Source organism: Oryctolagus cuniculus, chromosome 5 (assembly GCF_051225735.1).
Source record: "Oryctolagus cuniculus isolate XC-2025 breed Fujian yellow rabbit chromosome 5, ASM5122573v1, whole genome shotgun sequence".
In the NCBI taxonomy this organism is placed as follows: Eukaryota; Metazoa; Chordata; class Mammalia; order Lagomorpha; family Leporidae; genus Oryctolagus; species Oryctolagus cuniculus.
This window is the reverse complement of record NC_142871.1, coordinates 64,779,304-64,804,692: the sequence shown is the minus strand read 5'-3', so window position 1 is coordinate 64,804,692 and position 25,389 is coordinate 64,779,304. Positions and strand designations below refer to the sequence as shown.

General features: G+C 39.9%; 1 protein-coding gene across 30 annotated transcripts in view; it reads right to left on the bottom strand.

Moving 5' to 3' along the window:
• Positions 1–25,389, bottom strand: part of ATG5 (autophagy related 5) — a 189,024-nt gene that overhangs the window by 116,852 nt on the left and 46,783 nt on the right. For 25 of the 30 annotated variants that reach the window (XR_016233818.1, XR_016233815.1, XR_016233817.1 and 22 more), the window contains one exon: positions 5,234–5,396. The exons of the other annotated variants lie outside the window; for them this stretch is intronic. Coding sequence is in view for 21 of the 25 variants with exons in the window: in XM_070073740.2 (XP_069929841.1) it covers positions 5,234–5,396 (163 nt within the window). In the remaining 4 variants the exon portion in view is untranslated. The remainder of the gene's footprint in view (positions 1–5,233; positions 5,397–25,389) is intronic. 30 annotated transcript variants of the gene reach the window in all.

Here is a 25,389-nt window from a genome sequence, read left to right as displayed (position 1 = left end):
TTCAGCACAGGAGTTAACAGGCTGTTCACACCCCATATCAGAGTCCCTGGATTTGGTGCCCAGGTCTGCCAGTTTCCGTGTTCCTGCTAATGCACATCCCGCGAGGTTGCTGATGATGGCTTGAGTGCTTGGGTTTCTGCCACTCACACAGGAGACCCAAATTGGGTTCCAAGCTCCTGGCTTCAGTGTGGTCCAACCCCAGCTGTTATGGAAATTTGGGGATGGACCAGTGGATGGAAGATGTCTTTTGTCTGTACTGTTCCTCTGCCTTTCTAATAAATAAAAACATTTTTTTCTAAATAATAATAGTAATAATAAAAAGGAAATCCAGCTTAGAGATAGAAGTCATATGCCATGGGGTACAGTGCTTCACCTGAGGGCAATGGACTGGGTCTAATACTCTACTATACTCAACAAAGACAAAGCAAGGCAACATTACAACACACTGTCTCTCTCACTCAAACTTCCAAAGAGCTGGAATCATTACACCTATCTTTTACATTATGCACCAGACAAAAGTATTTGCAAAATAGAACTCTTGTTGTAACATCACCATTGGCTAATCACCATTTCCTTTGAGAAAGCAGTTTTAAGTTAAAATAGCCCACTATCAAATAACAATTCATCTTAAAGTAAACAGCCAAAAAGGACATTTTAAAAACATTTTTAGCAGTCAAATCTTGTCTTTAATTGAAGGTCCAGGGAATTGAATGTCTTGCTTCTGTTTCAGAATCTAATATAGTCTCAGAAAAGCAAGGTTGAAAACCAAGTCATGTCAAAAACATTTTCAGAGATTTTCACAGATCTCCAGGTTATAAGAAAAACAGCCTGACACTTAACAGAAAACAGCCAGTACAAGTAGTGGCAACTCCACACAAATTAAAATACTACTTTCTTCTCGTTTTTGTGGTGATCACTTTGTTTCACAGGGTGGTGAAATATTTCTGTAGCTAAAATGAAAACCCATAAAAAATACTGAAAGGCACAGTATGTCTTAAATGAGTTTTCTTGGTTTCATAAGCTTTTCTTATTTCTCTTTCACAGAGGTCTGCAAAATTAAAATTAGCATTTGAAAGTATTCAAAAATTGTTTAAATCTTTGTTTAGTTGCTCTACAGGTGCAGCTCTGAATGAAATACATTTACCATCTGCTATGTCATAATTTTGACACATTTATAATTATACTAACAGGGAGGTAAACTATCTTCGACTTCACAAACCAACAGTAACTTCTTTCAGAGAGAAAAATTCTGAAACTTAAAATCCATTTCCATAAAAAAATCTGAAGTGAGGTATTCCTCTATTTTATAGTTATATTAAACTATTTACGAAAAGCTGTTTATATTACTTCCTGGTGGCATTAGAAAGGAATATAATAAGAGTCATTTTCTCTACTCTCTGCTTAAGACCATAGTAGGTTCTAAGGAATTAAGCACATATTGAGTGTTCTATAAATACCTGCTGACTAAAAACATAATGGAAGACTTCATATAGATAAGGTGGAATGAGATGAGCATTAAAACACGAGCTGGAGGCAGATGTTTGCCATGGTGGGACCATCTGGTACATTCACACCCCATTATCAAAGTACCTGGGTTTGAGTCCTGGCTCTGCTCCATATTCTAACTTCCTTCTAATGTGTACTGGATGAGACAGACAGCTCAAGGAGGTGGATCCCTGCCACCCACATAGGAGGCCCAGGTCGAGTTCCTGGCTCCCGAATTCAGCCTGGTTCAGTCTCAGATACAGAGGCATGAGGAGTGAACCAGCAGATAGGATTTTTTTTTCTTTTTCTCTTTGTGCCTTGCAAATAAAACAAATTAAAAAGGAAAAAAAAAAAAAAAGGAATTACAGTTAAATAGACAAATACCAAGAGAAAAGGCATTCTAGCCAGCATTTTATTTAATGACACACAGAAAGATCCCATCAATCAGCTAACTTCCCAAATGCCTGAGATAGCAAAGGACTGTGCCAGTAAGAATCTAGAAGCCAGGAACTCAATCTGAGTCTGCCACATGGTTGGCAGAGACTCAAATACTTGAGCCATCACCTGCTGTTTACCAGGGTGCACATTAGCTGAAGTTGGAATCAGGAGCCGGTATTTGGATACAAGACGCTGGTGTTCCAGGAACATTTTTTTTTTTTAAAGATTTTATTTATTTATTTGAGAGGTAGAGTTACAGACAGTGAGAAGGAGAAAGGTCTTCCTTCCATTGGTTTACTCCCCAAATGGCCACAACAGCCAGCTGCAACAGCCAGAGCTGCGCCAATCCGAAGCCAGGAGCCAGGTGCTTCTTCCCTATCTCCCACATGGGTGCAGGGGCCCAGGGTCTTGGGCCATCTTCTACTGCTTTCCCAGGCCACAGGATTGGAAGAGGAGCAGCCAGGATTAGAAACGGCACCCATATGGGATACCGTCGCTGCCAGTGGAGGATTAACCTACTGTGCCACGGTGCCGGCCCCTCCAAGGTTAACATCTTAATCGCTAGGCAAAATGCCTGCCCTAGAATATGTGATATTTTGAGTGATACTTTGTCAGTAATGAATGAACCAGCTTTCAATGGCTTGGTAAGCACTGTTTTATTAAAGAGTAAGATAATAAATTTCTTGGGCTTGTGGGCCACATAGTTTCTGTAACAACAACTTGACTCTGTTACTGTGGCATGACAGTATCCAAGACAACATATCAATGCATTAAGTGTGGCTGAATTCCCGCAAATCTTCATAAAAACAGGTGGTGAGCCCACATTCACAGTTTGCTATCCATGTCCTGGAGTCTCACTGAGACTTCAGTAATTCTTTTCATCAAGACAGTTTTACTTCCTTTCAAACACTTTCACATGAACTGCCTTAGCGTTTCGTTGCAGCCTCTAGAGACACCTCCTGTTACACAGGTTAAGAAACTGAAGCTCAACAGGACTGTGGGACTTGACCTAAGTACTAGTAAGCAGAGCTGAGAATTAAAAAACAGGCCTTCATTCTTTTCATTAACTGTTTATCTGAAACATTTCCACCCGTTTTAGAATCCTCTGCTAAGCCTCTGGTTCTTTGCGGCAGACTCACCAAATCCAAGACTGATTTCAAGAGCATCAACTTTTCTTTTTCCCCTATACATAATTTATTTAAACTCTGGAGTCAAATTATTCTCAAATGTTTTCCCTCTACATGAATCCTTTTCTGTTTAGACTCTCCTTTTATTCATGTCACCTAAAATACATGTCTTCAAATAGCAAGCAAAAAAAAAAAAAAAAAAAAATGGATGGGTACATTCTCAAGGAGTTAAAAGTTTTTTAATAACTTAACAATAATTTGTGTACTCAATAATATAAATGGCCAAGTGGCTTCCATCTACTGAGAAATACTGGACATACAAAAAAGAAACTAGGACCAACTCCATATAACTTACAGTAAACCAAAGAAATTTAAAACCAAAAAAAAAGAAATGAGATGATGTAATTTATAATATAGGTTGTAATGAATTAAGTTCTTTATATGCTACTGCAGTTACAATAAAGCCTTGAGTTTTACATAATGAAAGTTAATAAATACTAAATAACTATAAACATCTCCTTAACATAATAATATAGTTCAAAAATTAAAACTAGATCACATTTGTAAAAAATTGTGTTTTAGAAGGCTGGGCATTTTCTATTTTATTATAGTCATTGAAATAACAGAACTCAATTTGCTGTTACTTTCCAGCAAAAAATAACTATCAAATATAGGTAAAACATAGGATGTTCTAGTTTTGCACGGCAATGTGGGAATGGAAAAGTGACGATGCAGAATGAAACTGAAATATGGTCTTAACTGATGGGGAAAATTATGATTGTATTATGATTCTTACAAAAAAACTTGCCAAATTACTATTTGGTTATAAATGTATAGAGGAAAATAAAAAATAAAATAATACTTAGTACCCTGAAATGTGTTTTATTTCTTTTTAATAAACCCAACTATCACCCAAGAGTGCTTGCTTTCTCAATGTATAACTTACAGGCAAATTATACATCTTTTGTATGCCTTGGTGAACTGAAATAATTCTGTTTTAATCAATTCCCTACATTTTATTATTTGTGCTTTCAATGTCATGAGATATTTCTGAGACTTCCTTTAACATGAAGATCTTTTTATAGCATTAACTTCCTCTGAGACATCTGTATCCTTTTTGTCACAGCTATTTTCTTTAGTTATGTCAATAAGTTCACCTTCAGTAAGCTGCACTGGCTGCATTTCTAGTCTCTTGAAAGGCAGCCATGCCAACATTCCCTAAGTCAGCTATTTCTCCACTTCCTTTTATCCAAATTTCATTTCCCACATTATCACTGTTTTGTTTTTTACTGTATAGCCATCTATCCATCCTTCTTTCTTGGTCAATCCTCTTTTTCAATGACCCATTTTTTAAAAATGATACACGGGTTTATTGCAGAAGACACAGATCAACACAACTACATGCTTCGAGGCATGGGTAAAATGAGGAACAGATGTACCATAACCAAACACCAGCAGACACTGAATGAATGACATGATTTGTCACTGATGACAGGCACATTTGTTGTTATGTGATGATTTCTACAGTGAAATGCTAGCAAATTTGTGTTTTATCTAATTATTTACAGTTAACATGCCATAATAACTGAAATGTGAACCACATACCGGGAAATGGGTGTTACTTACCTAAAAACACAGTAACAAAACCTCATGCATAATGGGATGATCAAGTGAGGACTGCCTGTGCATTAAACAACTGTCTGAAGCATTATAAGGCAATCAATGCAAAAAAGATTAAGGACTCAAGAACTTCAAAATCTGGGAAACACAGAGATGAGCTCCTTGTTTCCCCTCAGCTGTCTCCTTGGGCTATTTTCTAAATCACAGAAAAAAAGAAAATCTAAAGCCCAAGCAAGTCTACTATTCTAAGAAAGCAGAGGTTGGAACTGTCCTGCTCCATGCCCAGGGTTTTCTGTTGTGATCCTAGAGGGGACACACGTGAAAAAGGGCCCCAGCCTAGCAGGAACAGTATTTTCTTCAAAAGCTAAACAGAGTTTACTCTATCATGTGTTATGGGTAGGCAATCAGTAAAATGCTAGAGAATCCATGAACAGAGTAATGTTGGTCTAAGGGAAGGGATGACAGAAACTCACACTACCAGTTCTACAGCGTGTCAATCACACAGTACGGCTGAGTTATGTTTCCTAAAATGGTATTCTGAAATCAAACACTGCTATAGTTACCATTTTGTAATCCCATCCACAGCTGCTTGTGATCTTTTTTCTGCATTTCATTAATTACTTGACTTTTATGCTTTAAAGCATCAGCTTCTTTCATACAAGACATAAAATGAGCTTCAATTGCATCCTTAGATGGACAGTGCAGAAGGTCCTTTTCTGGAAAATTCTATCAAAGAAAAAAACACATATAAAACAGGTAGACACATTGTAAAATTAGCTTCTTAAAGAAGAACTTTCATCACCAATTTTCCAATATTTACAACCAATCATCTATAACCACTGCAATAAGTCTAAATGCTTTTTAACTTGAAATAGCCTATTTGCCAAATTTTGGACTTTTCTCAAATAATCCTCATATGTGTTTATAACACAGAATAAGACAGTAAAATAAAATAATTTAAAAATATATGAGGGGTCTTCAAAAAGTTCATAGAAAATCTGTATTATAGAAACATATGCATGGATTTCAAGAAGTTTTTATACTAAAATAAACTTGTCTTTTAATTTCACTTTTCCACAAACTCTGTGAAGTACCCTCGATGCTTCTGAACTGCCCATATTATGAACTGGCAAAGATATGGAATGCAACCGGCAGACACTGCTGGTGGGAACATAAAGTTATGACCACTTTGGAAAACACACTGATAGTTTCTTTTAAAGAGTAAACATGCACCTGCCACCTGACCCAGACATTTTACAACTAGGCATTTGGCTAAAAGAAATGATAGCCTTTGTCCATGTAAAGACTTGCACACAAATGTTGACAACAGCTTTATTTTTAACAGTCAAAAACAAGAAACAACATACATATGACATAAGTTGTGGTATAAACTTATTAAAGTGTATACTTTGAATATGAGTAGTGTACTCTAAGTCGGTAAGAACTCTTTTAGCTGTAGAAAGCAGCTTTTAACCTCATCTCCCAACTCTACAGGAGCTTTTCTTATTAACCAAAAACAAATCCTGGACTCTCCAAGAAATGCTACACCATCGGCTCCAGGCTTCAGTTGCTTCTATTTTTTGATTCTGGGGGATTCATCCTTAATTTCTAAGCCTTTAAAAGACTGTTCGTTTGGGTTAAGTTTTGTTATTCCTTATAATTTATAATGTTTATGAAAAAAAATTCAGGGGGCTAAGCCTTTCCAAAAATTACTAGTACATAGATATAGTTGCTCAATCTGTTATAATGTACATCTGAACTTACCTATAACATGTGGTTAGTGGACAGTCTTTTTTCCCTATACCAATGTTAATGAGAATAGATGCAAAACTCAAAAACAAAATCACTGGTGAGGGGGCCAGAGCCGTGGCACAGTGGGTTAATCCTCCACCTGAGGCACCGGCATCCCATATGGGTGCTGGTTCTAGTCCCAGCTGTTTCACTTCCAGTCCAGCTATCTGCTGTGGCCTGGGAAAGCAGTGGAAGATGGCCCAAATCCTTGGGCCCCTGCACCCACGTGGGAGACCGGGAAGAAGCACCTGGCTCCTGGCTTCAGACTGGCACAGTTCCAGCCGTTGTGGCCATCTGGGGAATGAACCAGTGGAAGGAAGACCTTTCTCTCTGTCTCTCCTTCTCACTGTCGACAGCTCTCTCAAATAAAGTAAAATAGAAATCTTTAAAAAAATTAATTAAAAAATCAATGGTGAGGTGGAAAAGCAGCTTTGAAAGTCAAACAGCTAAATTTACATCCTGTACCTTCTCAGAATCTTTTAGCAGTTGAGCCAATAATGATTGGACCAATAAGTAATAAATGAGATAACTAATGCACTTTCCACGGGGGGGGGGGGGGGGGGGGACAAGAGCTAACATTTATTGAACACTTTGGATTTGACAATGTACTAAGGCTTTTTATACTTATTATCTAACTGACTTCTCACAAGAATACTCAATATAAAATTACTGGGTCTGGTGCTGTGGCGTAGCAGGTAAAGCTGCCACCTACAGTGCCAGCATCCCATATGGGCACAGGTTGAAGACCCGGCTGCTCCACTTCCGATCCAGCTCTCTGTTGTGGCCTGGGAAAGCAGTAGAAGACGGCCCAGGTTCTTGGGCCCCTGCACCCACGTGGGAGATCCAGAGGAAGCCCCTGGCTCCTGGCTTCAGATCGGCACAGCTCTGGCTGTTGCGGCCAATTGGGGAGTGAACGAGTGGATGAAAGATCTCTCTCTCTCTCTGCCTCTCCTCTCTCTGCGTAACTCTGACTTTCAAATAAATAAATAAATAAATCGTTTTAAAAAAAGATAGAATTATTACAGCTATTTCACAAAAGAAAAGTACAACTCAGAGAATGACAACAGTCCAAAGAGTTACTGACTTTGCAAGTAGTAGAGCTAGGGTATAAGACTAGTTTGACATTAAGACTCCTAACTTTTAACCACTAAATAATATCACTTACTCCAGGTGACCCAAATATTAGGAATAATGACTATATTCACAGTTACTCTCTACACAGGTCCTTTAATAAAAACAGTTTAAAAAATAATGGTGAAGACAGCATTTAGTTATAGTCTAATCAGGTTACTGTATTCATAAACATCATAGAGCTCTGATACAGAGAATCTTAAGAAAATAGAAGGGGCCAATGTTGTGGCATAGCAGGTTAAGCCGACACCTGTGATGCCAGCAGCCCATATGGGTACCAGTTCAAGTCTCGGTTGCTCCACTTCTGATCCAGCTCCCTGCTAATATGCCTGGGAAAGCAGCCTAAGATGACCCAAGTCCATTGGCCCCTGCGCCCACATTCAAGACTCAGATGAAACGCTTAGCTTTGGCTGGCCCAGCCCCAGCTAATATGGCCATCTGGGGAGTGAACCAGAGGATGAACGCTATTTCTGTCTCTCTGTAACTCTTTCAAATAAATAAATAAATCTTTTTAAAAAATGAAAAGTTACTTTTATTTTTTAGATTTAATTGAAAGGCAGAGCAACAGAGGGATGGCAAACTTCCATTTCCAAGTGGCCAAAAAGCCAGGTCTGAGTCAAGAACCAGGAACTAAGTCCTAGTCTCCCACATGAGCCATCCTCTGCTGCTTTCCCAGGCATATTAGCAGGGGTCTGGATTGAAGGCAGAGCAGCAGAGACTTGAACCACAACTGTAATATGGGATGAGGCCTGTCAAGCAGCAGCTTAAGCTGCTCAACCACAATACCACTCCTCCAAATGTAAGTTTTTAAAAAATAATCAGGAACTAATCATGAGTGACAGTTTTAATCAGTCTACCCTGCTCATGCCTCCTCCTGTTCAAAACAAACTAATCCCACAGCTTCTGCTGAGTAGCCACCGAGCCCCTACACATCCCTAAGAACTGAGCTGCATGTTTTCAAACATACACACATGAAGACTTACAATGAAAAACTATAAAATTTCATAAAATATGAAAAGGCAAAAGGAGCATTTCAGAAGCAGAAAGGCAGAACCAAAAGACGAGAGACATGAACTGAAGGGAGGGAAAGTACTAGCTTAATGAAATTTCCAAGCAACTGGGAGTGAGTGTTTGACAGAGCAGTTAAGACAGTTCTCCCAAGAGAGCATGTGGATTTGAGTGTCACCTCTGGATTCCAACTTCCCACTAATGCACACCCTGGGGAGCAGCAGGTGATGACGACTCGAGTACTCAGGTCCCTGCTGCCCATGTAGGGAACCCAGATTGAGTTCCAGGATTCTGGCTTTGGCGTGCTCAGCAAAGGGTTCTGCAGACATTTGGGGGATGGACCAGAGGGCAGAAGACCTATCTATGTCTGTCTCTATCTCTACTTTCCATACGAATTAAAAAACATCGTCATTATCATAATAAATTTCCGATCAGCTATACTGGCTTTACTTATCCTACATTGAGATTTGTTTTTGGCTTCCTGACCTGGACAAAGAATTACATGTACATATTACATACACATCAATTCTATTATATTCAAATGGATTAACATTATGAAAGTCACTTCTAGTTATTTTTTCATTTTTCAAAAATTTTTTAATTTTTAGTTTTTAACAAATTCAGTGTGATTTGTAGATGTGTTTCTAAGAACATAATGATATTCCCTTTCTCCTCCCCCACTACCTACTCCCCCGCTCCCTTTCTTTCCTTCTCTGTAGTTTTTAGATAACATATTTTAAATTTATATTACAGTAAAAAGGATTAATACTACATCAAATAAGAAGTTTAATAGGTTACTTCTACTTAAATTCAATGTTTTCCATTTCAGGTCTATAAATCAACCCCTAAAACATAAAAAAGTTCATCAAATTTAAAAAAATCCTAACATACTCTAAATATTGCACACAATTTTCAATAATTTCTAGAAATTTTTAAATTTAGTAAACAATGTATAAATCTAAAATGGCTCTTCAATTTCAAAACAGCCTGATATATATGATAAATGTTCACATATGATTTTCATTTATCAATAAAGCCTAAAACGGCTTTTCAGATGCTGTACAATTTCACATGATTATACATTTTTGTTACTAATGAGTAGCTGAAAATATGAATGTTCATATTCCAAAGAAAATATATAAAAGTTGCAATTTTTCACCTATTTAAGTACTATTCATATTTCTTAAAACTGTTTACAAGCTGAAAATGAAAGAGGTAGTTAAGATCACTCAAAACAGTGTTTTGAGAAGTCTGAAGAAAACATCATTTTGGTGTACTTTTGACAGTGTCTATACTAATCTCAACAGATCTTGTAACCAGTAAGTGCTAAAAAGTCTTACTTTTTCCACTTCCATTGTTTTGCAGGTTTCTAAGCTTAACAAACCCTGACTTCATTAACTGATAGCTGTCAATTACAAATGAATAGTCTTCATGGCAAAAAAAGGGTCTACCAAAACAGCAGATATTTACATATACTCACCTTTCAACAGAGAATGCCTCCTGGGGCCAGCATTGTGGTGTGGAGGGTAAACCTGCCACCTACAATGCTGGCATCCCACATGAAAGCCAGTTTGAGTCCTGGCTGCTCCACTTCCCATCCAGCTCCCTGCTAATGCTCCTGGGAAAGCAGCAAAGGGTGGCCCAAGTGCTTGGGTTCCTATGCCCACATGGAAGACCTGAAGGAGACTCCTGGCACCTGGCTTCAGCCTACCTCCAGGTCTGGTCGTTGTAGCCATCCTGGGAGTGAACCAGCAGATGGAAGACCTCACTCTTTGAAACAAAATAAATCTCAACACACACACACACACACACACACACACTATGCCTCCCCTCTCCCTAGGATAAGGAGCGAATCTTTAGTGATGGGGGCTCAGAGGAAACACGAGAGAGGCATCACAGGAAAAGGCAGCCAATATGCCTGACACTAATGGTGGCAGTGAAAACAGTGTCAGATGCCTGAACCCAAGAAAGCTTCCTCAGCTCCTGCAGTGTGCTTCATGCCACCACGGGCTGAAGGCAGGAGTGTGAAATCATTCTTTTAAAACCTTCATGATGAAATGACAGATAGGCTTTGCTTCATTCCATTTCTAATCTAGCACACATTTGCAACTGTATCAAAGTGCCTATCTTCTCAATCCAAATCCTTACAAAATAAAGGGGGTGAGTCTGATATCATGTTTACTTGCTTTCATTAATCTTCCATGTCAGAGATCTGATGAACTAAATCTAATTTCATTTTTATAAAAGTAATTTTAAATGGTTCCATTTACTTTAATATTATTACTTGTGTCCTTTAATTAAAATAGTAAACCAGCCTGTGTGGAATTAGTTCAGACACACTAAAGATAACCAAACAATACTATGCTAAAACTATTTCCAAACTAAGGGGAAAAAATAGCCTTTTTCAACCTTTTAGTAATACTGTAAGATTAGGGTACAATGAAGATGTCTTTTCCATATGACCCATAAAGAATCTAGCATCTGCTTAAACATACGAGTGTTGCCATAGCAATGTAATTTCATTACTGAGTCACCTCTAATAATAGTGCACCCAGCATTAGGGCAGAAAAAAATATGAGTTAAATAGCTTACTTTTACAAAATCTTTAAATGTTCATATACATGTACAAATGAGTAAAGAAAGGGAGAGGATTTTTCAAATATTTTTACCAAAATATCATTTTCAGGATGTGAGGAAGGATGCTACAAAAAAAAAGCAGCAAAAGAAATAAACTGAATCAATACTAAAACCAAAATTTGCTATCTTTTTCAACTCTCTTAAATGTTCTGATTCTTTTTTAAAGATTTATTTATTTATTTGAAAGAGAGTTAGAGAGAGAGAGAGAGAGAAAAAAAAAATCAAGAGATCTTCCTTCCATCTGCTGGTTCACTCCCCAGATAGTCGCAATGGCCAGGGCTAGGCCAGTCGGAAGCCAGGAGCCAGGAGCTTCTTCCAGGTCTCCTACATGGATGTCAGAGGCCAAGCACTTGGGCTATCCTCTGCTGCTTTCCCAGGCACATTAGCAGGAAGCTGTATGAGAAGTAGAGCAACCAGCACTCAAACCAGCACCAATATGAGATACCAGTACTGCAGGCAGTGGCTTTACCCTCTGAGCTACAGTGCCAGCCCCAGTCTTCTAATTCTATCAAGGGGCAATCTGAAACCTTACCTGCAATCATCTCCTTCAGCCCTGCTACAACCTAAGGGGTATCCAACATCCTGCTGGCTTGATGCCATCTGCTGAATCTTTGGAACACAGCTCAATTAATTATTCCCCTCCCTTTCCATAATAGTATCTTTAACCATTTTCTAATTACTGTTTTCCACCAGCATTCTCCCATCTTAAACCAACAACCAAAAACCAGCCAAGCAATAACCCTTCTCCTCAACCCCAGCTCCTCTTTGGCTTAGCCCTGTCTTTTCTACCTGTAGCTCACCACGGCCTTTCAGCTCCTAAGAGTCTGCAATGTTGACCCTCACCCACTGCAAATTCTCTCTGCATGGTCACCACTGATGCCCTTCAATTCTTCAGTGTTTGAAGGCCTAACCAAACATCTCCATGAAGCACTCATGTACAGGTTCCTGTGTCATCACATTTCTCATTTCCCTCCAACCTCTTTTTCACCTCTCTTGTTTCTTCCTTAACTGTTTTTTATATATTGGTATTTTTCAAGATTCCAGCTCAGGACCTCTTCACTTTTTCATCCCATACGCTCACCTACAGTAAGATTACCTTCTGCCATAGCATGTAGGGACGGAATCACATTATCTGTCTCCTGCCAAGATCCTCTCATGATCTTCAGACCCATACTAATCTAGTTGAATGCTTCATAGACATGTGCAACTCAGCAAGTCCAAAAATAAACTAATTATTTCCCCCTTACTCCTCCTCCTCCCCATTTTCCATATCCAATTCAGTTCTGTTGACTTTATATCCTAAATACATCTGGAATTCCTTCACTTTTTAACATCCCCAGTGCCACTTATCTAGTTGAAGACTAACATCTAATTACTTTTTAAATGTTTATGTATTTTTATTTATTTGAAAGGCAGAATACACACACACACATATACACACGGGGAGGGGAGGGAGAATCTTCCATCCACTGGTTCATCCCAAAACTCCTCTAACAGTGGGGCCTGGACCCACCGGAACCCAAGAGCCAAGAGCTCCATCCAGGTCTCCTACATGGGTGACAGGGACACAATTCCTGATTCATTACCTGCTGCCTCCCAGGTGCATTAGCAAAAGCTGACTAGAAACAGAGGCAAAATTCAGTCCCACGCACTCCAATATGGAACAAGCAGCATCTTAACCTTCTATACCCCACTGCCCACGCAATATTCATGATTTATAAAAAGTCTTGGAACTGGATCCCATGCCTGCAGTCTCACCCCTTTTAACTCATTTTCTTCCCTTACATTCTGAGCTGCAGCCATCCCCCTAAAACACAATTCAAATCTGTCATTCCACCAATTAGCTCTAATGTTGAAAAAAATTAAAAGTGACTTTTAAATCACTTTTAGATAAAATTAAAAATGGAAAAAAAGATTGACTTTTTAAATAAGTCAAATCACTTCTAAGATTTTAAATGATTTAGGCCCCTGGTAACCTGTCCCACATAATTTCTCACTACCATTTCACATACTCTACTCTCTCTGCCCACTAGACCAAATATTCCCTGCTTCAGCTATCTTCAACAGTTCTCATCTCCTTCAACACTCCTTTAGTTCTTTCAGCAATACTGTCTCGTCTCCATGTCCTTCCACAAATTATTTCCTCTGCACCTCTCCTTTCCTAGGCTCAACAAGTTACACACTTGACCAAAAAAAAAAAAAAAAAAAAAAAAAAATCCTTCTCAACCTTCATGTTCAATTTCTACCTCCTTCCTGCAAGAAAACCTTCCCTATTCCAAATCTAGGCAAAATTCATGAAGTTCTAACACCTGACTCTATAATAACATTTATCTGCCAGGATTACAATGCTGTTGGCATTTCCTTAGTCACAGCGCAGTGAAAGTGCATTAACACACAGGTAATGACTGTTCTTACCTCTGTCAACTTCTTATAAGCTAAATTGAGATATGATTCACATACAGTAAGGCTCAGCAATCTTAAGAATAAAGTTAGATGAGCTGGACCAAACAAGGTATAGAACATTACCATCAAAGCCATCCTACCACCAAAGTTCCCTGTGCCCTCTACAATCGGTGCCCCCAATCCCACCCCACGCAATCACTGTTAGAACTTGTAACACCTGGGACTAGTTTTGCTTGGAATGAAATCTCATAAATACAACTGTACTAATGTAATATTGTGTAATCTCAAACCTCTCACTCAGCATGATATTTTACAATTAATTTGTGTTAATGCACATATCAATAGCTTTTTGACTGAGTAGTATGCCATTAAAGGAATACCATCATCTTTTACCCCAAAACATGTTAAAGATATTAGGATTGTCTCCAGGATTGTGCTATTAGTAGTAAGGCTACTCCAAGCACTAATGTTAGTCTTTTTTTATGGAAATACTTGCATCTGTCATGGGCGCACACTGGAAGCAGAAATACTCAAAGTCTGGGAGCAAGTGTATGTTTTACTATATTTCAAAACTATCAAGGCCGGCATTTGTGGCATAGTGGGTTAGGCCACTGCCTGTAATGCCTGCATCCCAAATGGGTGCCGGTTCGAGTCCTAGCTACTCCACTTCTGATCCAGTTCTCTACTAATGCACTGGGAAGGCAGTGGAAGACGGCCCAAGTATTTGGGCCCCTATACCCATATGGGAGACCAGGAAGAAGCTCCTGGCTTCTAGCTTCAGCCTGGCCCAGCTCTAGTGGCTGTGGCCATTTGGTAGTTAATCTGTGGATGAAAGATCTCTCTCTCTCTGTGTCTCTCCTCTCTCTATAACTCTGCCTTCCAAATAAGTAAATCTTAAAAAAAAAAAAAAAAAAAACTGCCAATGATGGGCATTTGACACATTGCTTAATGTCACTTGGGATACCCACATACCATATTGGAGTGCTTGGGTCTGCAGTACTAACTCTATTCATGATTCCATCTTTCTGCCAATGCACATGCTGGGAGGCAGGAAGTGAAGGCTCAAAAAAAAAGTTCACGCCCACATGAATGATTCAGATTGAATTCCAGGCTCTTGGCTTTGGCCTGCCCTCACCCCAAATGTGGGCATTTGGAGAGTTAATCAGCAGATGGAAGATCCATCTGTTTCATTCCATGTCTCTCTTCCTTTCAAGTAAATAAATTTAACAACAACAACAACAAAAAGCTGCAAACTATTTTCAAAATGGTTAACATAATTTTTTTTAAAGATTTATTTATTTAAAGATCGGAGTCAGCGAACTCAAAATGCTTCCATGGCCTTGGCAACTCATGACAAGAGCCTAGGGTGATTTCTGATGCTTATGGCATCAGAAGAGTGTCAATTTTCTAAGTCAACAACAGGAGTCATGTGCACTTACTCCTCATGTAGGATCTCTGTCCTTAATGTGTTGTACAATGTGAATTAACACTATAACTAGTACTCAAACAGTATTTTACACTTTGTGTTTCGGTGTGGGTGCAAACAGTTGAAATCTTTACTTAATATATACTAAATTGATCTTCTGTGTATAAACATAATTGAAAATGAATCTTGATGGGAATGGAATGGGAGAGAGAGTGGAAGATGGGAGGGTTGCGAGTGGGAGGGAAGTTATGGGGGGCAAAAATCCATTGTAATCCAAAAGCTGTACTTTAGAAATTTATATTTATTAAAGTTAAAAAAAAAAAGAAAAAGAAAATTAACCCATCTTATTTCTTCATGAAGTTATGCTTGTGTTCACCACTCTGCTTCTTATAGTGTTTTGTGTACACCAAGTAGCATTGTTACCTGCATAATTTAAAAATTTGTCCAGACCCACATAATTTTTGGGAAAAAATAGATTGGAACTCAAGAGGAAAATAAATATCCCTAGATTAAAAAAAAAAAAGATTTATTTATTTATTTGAAAGAATTACACAGAGAGAGGATAGGCAGAGTGAGAAGTCCTCCATCCGATGGTTCACTCCCCAGTTGGCCGCAATGGCTGGAGCTGCACTGATCTGAAGCCAGGATACAGGAGTCTTCCGGGTCTCCCACTTGGGTGCATGGGCCCAAGGAGTTGGGCTATCCTCCACTGCATTCCCAGGACACAGCAGGGAGCTGGATCAGAAGTGGAGCAGCTGGGTCTCGAACCGGCGCCCATATGGGATGCCGGCACTTCAGACCAGGGCATCAACCCACTGCACCACGGTGTCGGCCCCTGGTTAACAGAACCTTAATATTCCACATGAGATGAGATTTCTGGATACTCTATGACCTAAAACTTGGTACTGTCAGTGTTTTTCAGTTTAGTGATTCTAGTGAGGCAAGTAATAGCTAATGATGATTTTAATTTACAGTCCTCTGATGCCTAAGGATGCTGAGCACCTTTTCATGCGCTTACTGGTAATTCATACATATGTATCTGTGAACGGCCTGCTGAGCCTTTCACATTTGTTCCAAAGGAACTAATTAGGAAAACACTGAGCCAAGTGTGAGCTTCTGTCCACATGAAACAGGTGATGTCAGAGGACTGCACCTAGCTAAACCACGAGCACACACCTCAGAAACAGAGCAGTAAATAAATTCATGTTAGGCACTTCACTCACACCTGTCAGATATTACAATTTAGTGTCTGATTTCAGATAACCCAGCTTCCATCATTTCACAACTGACAAACTATAGCTCTTCCAATGCCCATCTCAATAAACTTCGATATTTTTCAATATGAAATATCATATTTATTGTAGCATTTATACATTTCTTAACCAGTTGATATAACTGAATCTATGCTATAGTTTTTAATACATTCCTCTTGGCCAAAGCCAAGAGCCTGGAATTCAATCTGAATCATTCATGTGGGCGACAGAGACCCATGGACTTTTTTGTTGTTGTTGTCACTGCAAGTGACTCCTAACCCCTTTCCTTTAATTCCAATATTTCTTTTTGCACATTTTTTATTCACAATTTTTTTATTTACTTATTTATTTGAATGGTAGAGTTACAGAGAGAGACAAAGACACAGCGAGATCTTCCACCCGTTGGTTCATTCCCCAAATGGCTGGAGCTAGGTCCATTCAAAGTCAGGAGCCAGGAGCTTCTTCCGGGTCTCCCACATGGGTGCAGGGGCCCAAACATTTGGGCTATCCTCCACTGCTTTCCCAGGCCATTAGCAGGCAGCTGGATCAGAAGTGGAGCAGCTGGGGCTCAAACTGGTACCCATATGGGATGCCAGCATCGCAGATGTACTTTACCAGCTATGCCACAACACTGGCCCCAGTAACAATAATTCTGAAGAATATATATGTTGGGGCTGGCGCTGTGGCATAGTGCCTGCAGTGTCAGCATCCCATATGGATGCCGGTTCAAGACCTGGCTGCTCTACTTACAATCCAGCTCTCTGCTATGACCTAGGAAAGCAGTAAAAGATGACATAAGTGCTTGGGTTCCTGCACCCGCATAGGTGACCTGGAAAAAGCTCCTGGCTCCTGGCTTCGGATTGGCCCAGCTCCAGCTGTTGTGGCCATTTGGGGAGTGAACCGGTGGATGGAAGATTTCCCTCTCTCTCTCTCTGCCTCTCTATAAGTCTGCCTTTCAAATAAATAAATAAATCTTTAAAAAAGAAAATATATATGTTGTAATAGAGCAGAACTGTTGACAGAAGCAAAGGAGCACCATTCCATGTCTTTTTTTCCCTATCTTCAGGTGAAATAAACAATAAGCCATCATTAAGCAGTAGCCTTTGTCACACCAAGGAAGTTCCCCTCCATTTCCAAGCCTGCTGACAGTCTTGATAACAAATAGGCACTGAATTCTGACAATGGTTTTTCCTGTGTCTTTGATTTTTCTACTTTCCCACATTAATGCAGTGAAGTACACTGATTGTTATTCAAGTGTTGACCCAATCTAGTACTCCTACAGCAAATTCAGCTGAGTCACGGTGTGCCCTGTCCTTTTTCATATTAAGCGGTTGGATTCAATCTGCTAGTATTTTGTCAATGGCTTTTGTATCTGTGATCATGAGGGATCTAAGATTACAGTTTCCTTCTAAAGCATTTAGTAGGTTTTAGGATTGTAGTTATCTCAGCCTCTAAAAACCAGTTCCAAGTTCCAACAAGGAAGTGTTCCCTGCCCCGCCCCCACCCCTCTTTTCTGAAAAAACTGCATAAAGATAAATATTAGTTATTCCTTAAATATTTTTGTACAATTCTCCATGAAACTGTATGTAAGGAGCTTTACTCTGTGAGGTTTTTAAAATTACAAATCTAATTTCTTTTTTTTTTTTTACCAGACAGAGTGGACATTGAGAGAGAGACAGAGAGAAAGGTCTTCCTTTGCCGTTGGTTCACCCTCCAATGGCCGCCGTGGCTGGTGCGCTGCGGCTGGCGCACTACGCCCATCCGAAGGCAGGAGCCAGGTGCTTCTCCTGGTCTCCCATGGGGTACAGGGCCCAAGCACCTGGGCCATCCTCCACTGCACTCCCGGGCCATAGCAGAGAGCTGGCCTGGAAGAGGGGCAACCAGGACAGAATCCGGCGCCCCAACCGGGACTAGAACCCGGTGTGCCGGCACCGCAAGGCAGAGGATTAGCCTAGTGAGCCGCGGTGCCGGCCACAAATCTAATTTCTTTATAGAAAGAGGCTGTTCATTTCTGTTATTTCTTGTGTCAGTTTTGGTAAAGTATATTTTCACTGAATCTGTGTCAAATTTGTTACCAAAACCTTGCAATTAAAGTTATTCATAATATAAGGGGACTTCATAAAGTTCATGGAAAAGTTTGTGGAAGATAAAATTATGAGATAAAAAATAAAAACATAATCTTTAGTTCTTAATATAAGCCCCATCAAGGTCAACACAATTTTATAAGTGGTAATACCAGCCTTTTACATCCATTTCTATAGAATATTGAGAACATTTTGGGAATTTAACCTTGGCAATGCAGTCTTTTTAACATGATAACTACCCAAAAAAAGAGCATGCCCTTTAAGTAAGATTGAAAAACAGCAGGAAGAAGGAGCCTAGTCAGGACTATTAGGCAAATGAGTAATGATTTCTCATCAAAATTTCTGCAAAATTATTGAGTAAGAGGTATAAGCAGGAATATTGTTACTGTGGAGAAGGACTTTCTGATCAAACTGTCCTGGGTACTTCTCTGCTAAAGCTTTGGCTCATTTTTTCAAAACTCTCTCTTAATAAGCAGAAAGTCAACAAGCAAAATGCCCTGACCAGCCCCAGAAGTCTGCTGCTATGATCTTTCTCCTGTTTTGCTTTTGCTTTCCCTGGACCACTTCCCCCTGTGGGTAGTCACTGCTTTGACAGTGTTTTGCCTTTCTGGAACATTCTGGTAAAGGGATATTTATCTGTTACAATTCTTCCAAGGAACACTTCAGGATCTTGATTGCATGTGCTCCAAATTTCCACAGAAAGCTCTGCTCTGATCTGCAGCTGATACAGACCCAACAGTTCCGATGCCCATACAGCAGAAAGTTTGCTCCACTTTCATTTTTCAGTCAGAACTGTGTAAGCTGAACCAATGGACATGTCTATAGTTTTAGCTATTTATTTCTGCTGTCGATCACTACATTTCGGCATGAATAGGGTTAATTTCAGCTTGACAAACTAATATGGATGTCTGTCACTACAAACTTCATCTTTGATGCTCTCTTATCCCTTCCTAAAGCAAATTATCCACTTGTAAACATTTCTTTGGGTCTTGTCCCAATAATGTTTTTTTGCAAAACATCAACAATTTCACCAATCTTCCACCAAAGCTTCATCATCAATTGGATATTTGTTCTTGCTTCAGTTCTTTTGCAGAAGGTATGTTACTCTGACAGGGGCTCCTTTCAATTAATATATTATTTGTCTTAAGTGCCTCAAACTAGATCCTGTTCAGACACACTGTAACAAGTTAGTACAAGTGCCAAAACAAAAAAAATACATGTATAGGTTTTTCATAACACAGACTTTTCCATTAATGTTGAAACCCCTTCATATTTCCTACTACTCTTTATATAGCTGTGGTATTAACAGTACTATTGTATCTTTCTGTCCTGATTTCAGTAAATTGTGTTTTTCTATGATAGGAAATAAAAGAGTGTAATTCCCTCTAAATACTGGTTTAGGTGAATCCTTAAAAACTTTAATATGCAGTGTTTTTATTATTTTTTACTTAGCAATATTTTTAGGTTTCCTCATGATAGCTTCTGATCTAAGAATAACTGAGGTCTCCAGAATTATCTACCCTTTGGATAATTATGGTCATATAATTTTATTTACACAATAAACTATGAGTGCCTCCTTATAATTATGTGAGAGTACTTTTAAAAGCTCACCCAAAAAAAAAAAAAAAAAAAGAAAAAGGAATTACAAGAGAATGTGGGGCCGGCACTGTGGCATAGAAGGTAATGCCACCAACTGAGTCCCGGAATCCCATATCGGTGCCAGTTTGTGTCCTGGCTGATCCTCTTCCAATTCAGCTCTCTGCTTATGGCCTGGGAAATCAGTGGAAGACGGCCCAAGTGCTTGGGCCCCTGTACCCATGTGGGAGGACCAGAAGACGCTCCTGGCTCCTGGCTTTGGATCGGCTCAGCTTTGGCCATTGTGGCCATCTGGGGAGTAACCAGCAGGTAGAAGACCTCTCTTCTCTCTCTCTCTCTGCCTCTGTCTCTCTGCAACTCTGCCTTTCAAATAAAATAAATAAATCTTTAAAAAAAAAAAAAAAGAAGAGAATGTAAGAGTAGGCATATGACGCTGCTTGGGATACCTGTATCCCACACAGGAGTGCCTAGGTTTGAATTCCAGTGTCTCTCCTGATTCCAGGTTCCTGCTAGTGCTGCACCTATTAGGCAGCAGGTGATGAGCTCCATAGCTGAGTGCCTTCCAACCACATGGGAGACCTGGATTAAGTTCCCAACTCCTGGTTCAACCTAGCCCAACCCCAGCCACTGTGGGCATTTGGAAAATGACCCAGTGGGTGGTAGACTTCTCTGTCTCTATGTGCCTTTAAAATGAATAAAATTTTTAAAATATGCATTTTTATGAACTTTTTGAAAATCCGTCATATTTTTCTAAATAGTTTTTCTCCTTTCAAGAAATTAAAAGAGCTTTTTAAAAAATATTTATTTATTTGAAAGTCAAAGTTAGAGAGACAGAAAGAGAGAGAGAGAGAGAGAGAGACCTTCTATCCACTGGTCCACTACCCAGATGGCCACCATGGCCAAGAGTGAGCTAGGCCGATACCAGAGACCAAGAGCTTTATCTGGGTCTCCAACATGGGTGTCAAGAGCCCAAGCACTTGGGTCATCTGCTGCTGCTTTTCCCAAGCCAACAGCAGGGAACTGGATCAGAAGTGGAGCAGCCAGGACTCGAACCAGCACCTATTTTGGATGCCAGCATCTCAGGCAGTAGGTTTACCCACTAGGCCAGAATGCCAGTGGGAAAGAGTTGATCTTCTATGTTTGCCATATATGTACCATTTCTGATGCTCTTCATTTCTGCTTCTTGTTTTTAATAGTGTTTTAAGATGCCACTTCATTATCTCTATACCTTTGTTACTACTCAAAAATTTTTACTTATTTATTTTTTGAAAGGCAGAGTCAGGCCAAGGCCAGAAGCTTGGAACTCAACCTAAGTCTCCCCATGTGGATGGCAGAGATCCCATTACTTCACATGCCATCACCCGCTGCCTCCTATGGTCTGCATTAGCAGGAGGCTACAAACAAGAGCAAGAGCTGGGGCCGGTGCTGTAGTGCAGTGGGTTAAAGCCCTGGCCTGAAGTGCCGGCATCCCTTATGGGCGAGGGTTCTAGTCCCGGCTGCTCTACTTCCAATCCAGCTATCTGCTGTGGCCTGGGAAAGCAGGAGAAGGTGACCCAATTCCTTGGGCCCCTGCACCCGCACGGGAGACCTGGAGGAAGCTCCTGACTCCTGGCTTTGAATCGGCACACCTCTGGCCGTTGCAGCCATCTGGGGAGTACCTGCAGATGGAAGACCTCTCTTTCTGTCTCTACCTCTCTCTGTAACTCTGTTTTTCAAATTAAAAAAAAAAAAAAAAAAAAAAAAAGAGCAAGAGCTGGTGGGGCCGGCACTGTGGTGCAGTAGGTTAATCCTCCACCTGCAGCACCAGCATCCCATATGGGTGCCGGCTCCTGTTCCATGTTCCAGCTGCTCCTCTTCCAATCCAGCTCTCTGCTATGGCCTGGGAAAGCAGTAGAGGACGGCCCAAGTACTTGGGCCCCTGCATCCACATGTGAGATCTGGAGGAAGCTCCTGGCTACGGATCAGCCTAGCTCTGGCCATTGCGGCCATTTGGGGAGTGAATCAGCAAATGAAAAACCTCTCTGTTTCTTCCTCTCACTGTCTGTACCTCTACCTCTCAAATAAATAATAAATAAAATCTAAAAAAAAAAAAAAAAAAAAAAAAAAAGAGCTAGAGCCAAGACTTAAACCCAAGCACTCCAATATGATACAGGCAACCCAAGCGGTATCTCAATCACTACACGAAATTCAATGAGAATCTAGTCATCAATCACATCACCACTCCTTTTTATGTTATTTTTCTGGCTGCTTTCAAAATTTCCTCTTACAATTCATTTTCAGCAGTTTGTTTTTAATGGATCCACAGCACCTTGTCTAACATTTATTTCCTCCTAGGCCTGGCAGAGTATCACCTAGGCATCTGTAACACAGCCCTCAGCCAAGTAACCTTTGAGAACAAGCCCACCCCCACTCTGCCCCCAACATACACATACTTTGGCTTCCTGTTACTTCGACACTCTGCCTAGCAAGTTTCAGCAACATGTCAGCAGTCTAGAACTCCATTCTCTCCATCCTCACCCTGTCCTGCTCCCCATGCCACTGCCAAGTAACTGTCCCAAAGCACAGAGATGTGCTAAACATGGGGCTCACCTTATTTTCTCCCTTTCTCCTAACATCCTGTGCTGGAAACAAGGGGGTTTCAGAAAAGGGTTGTAGAAAATGTGCATTATGTCTTAATCCCATCTTCCATGAAATTTCTGAAACATCCTCATGTATTCTGCCCTATTTTATAGCTATTTGTATCTGCAGGAAAAAAATTGAATACTGGGTGCTCTATTCTAGCCAAAAGGTCAATAAATATTTGATGAATAAATCAATAACTAAAGAACTTATTTCATCAAGTTCTAAGAATATATGAGCCTCCATGATCTCTACTTCCTATGCTTTCTACTTTTCTATAATCTCTTGCCACTTGAATGTGGGCCAAATATTGCTTCTAATCAAAAGAACACAGCAATGGTCATGGGATGTTCACTGGTAAGTAAGTCATGTTATGTAAGGTTCTGTCTCGACAGCTAGCAGACTAGCTCTAGACTCTTGACCTGAAGTAGGCTAAATTGGGAAAGGCCACGTGGCAAGAACTGCAAGCACTCTTTAGGTGCAGAATACCTCTGACAGCCAACAAGACAACAGGGCCCTCAATCCCACCACTACAATGAAATGAATCTGCCAGCAACACCATTGAGCACGCAAACGGTTCTTCCTCAGTCAAGCTTCTGGATAAAAATGCAGCCAAGCAAACACCTTCACTGCACACTTTGAAATCCTAAGCAAAGGATCCAGGTGAATCTAAATCTAGAAACTGTGAAAGAAGAAATCTAAATTGTTGAAGTTGTTACATTAGTGGTACTTCATTCACAGAAATAGCCGATATCAAACAGCTACCAATATTTATAGCCGAGAAGGGAACTCAGGGGCCGGTGCTATGGCACAGTGGGTAGAGCCGCCGCCTGCAGTGCCAGCATCCCATATGGGCGCCAGTTTGAGTCCCAGCTGCTCCACTTCCGATCCAGCTCTCTGCTATGGTCTGGGAAAGCAATAGAAGATGGCCCAAATGCTTGCGGCCCTGCATCCATATGGGAGACCTGCAGGAGGCTCCTAGCTTCGGATGGGCGTAACTCTGGCCATTATGGCCAACTGGGGAGTGAACCAACGGATGGAAGATCTCTCTCTCTCTCTCTGCCTCTCCTCTCTGTGTAACTTTGACTTTCAAAAAAATAAATAAATCTTCTAAAAAAGGGGGGGGGGGGCAAACCCAGTGGTAGAAGTAAGGGAAATTCATGAAGCAGAGGCTATAGCAAGGAAAGCTATTTCAGACCTCTATCATCAACACTAATTGAAGCAGCAGAAATAGGGCAAATTTTACTTGCAAGAAAATTCAACAGCGGTTCAATTTCTTGCAAGGCCAAGAACCAAACATTGTAATTAGCCTAACAAGAGGACTCTGTCCATCAGAAAAGAGGCTTGGCAGTCATACAAGCAATACACAAAGAAGAGACAGGTCCAATGACAGTGTCCTTTCCAGCAGACTAGGAAATACAGAGTGCCTTGGTCCAAAAACCTAACTTGTCTTGTCCCTGGCGATCAGCAGAATTTGGCACATAAGTACTTATCTTAATGCTGATCATCATTTTGCTAACAAATATGAGTTGTTACCCCTAATAACTGCTGTCAAAATTTTAAATTAAGATGTCTGTTCTTATCAAAACCAAATTAGCATCATGTTACCAGGAGCAAAAAGAAGAGAAACACGACAGCATGACTGGATTTGTTTACTCTATTCAATAAGTTTTATTTAGGTTACACAACAGAGCTGAAGCTTTAAAAGAGCCCACTGCCTTCATCTGACTTCACAAAGTTTCTAAATCATATTGCTCTTTTTTTAAAAATTCCACACACAATGAGCAATTTTGTGATTATAATTAAGCTTTGCAAACAGCATATGTATAGAATTAATGGGGAGAAGGAAAACAAGAAAACAGAAACAGAGGGTAGGAAATAAAGCGAGAGTGGCAACATGTTAACAATCGGCAAATCCAGGTGAGCATACATCAATCAGCTGCGACCGGCCCACTCTCAACTCTTCCAAAGTAAGTTTGAATATTTGAGATAGAAATGAGATTTTTTTAAAGTAAGCTAATCAAGTTTAAGTCTCGAAAATGCTCTCAAATCCCGTAAGGAAAGCCTGAAGTAGACATCACTTCCATTTCTGTTTTGGAAAATAAACATGGCAAAGTAAATATCCAAATCTATGAATTTTAAAGCAGTTAACATTTTACTATCATTTCTCTCCAAGAATACAAAATGCAAAAATTCCCATTAAAACATTTGTTGGTTCTACATATGGTTATTATTGACTTTTAAAGCTTTGTTTTCCCTAAACTCTTGTTATACAACATGTGGCCTGAAGGACCAACAGCCTCACATCACCTGTGAACCTAGAAACACAACACCCCTAAGCCAGGCTGAAACCTACACCCAGAAACTGCATTTCAGCAAGATAAGCACGTAATTCTAAAGAAAACACTCTGAAATGTGAGAAGCACTACTGTAAATACTAACATACATTTACCATAGACATGAAGAACCTATTCAAACCACTGGAGTCAATGTCAATTAAAAATCAGAGAAAAATGTCTACTTGAAAACTTCTTCACAAGCATTGTTTTCAAGAATTGAATCTGAACTCCAAATGATCAAAATCAAGGAAGTTCTCTTGAAGGCTTTAGTGCTGCACAAAATTTAATTTAAAAAAACTTTGAAAACAACTATAAAACAAAGTCTAAGAAGCCTGGTTAAAGCACAAACATCATGTGGCATCCTCAATACAATACTGTAAAAGATAAAATTCATACCAGAACATCAACTGATAGAACTATTGCTTGATAAAT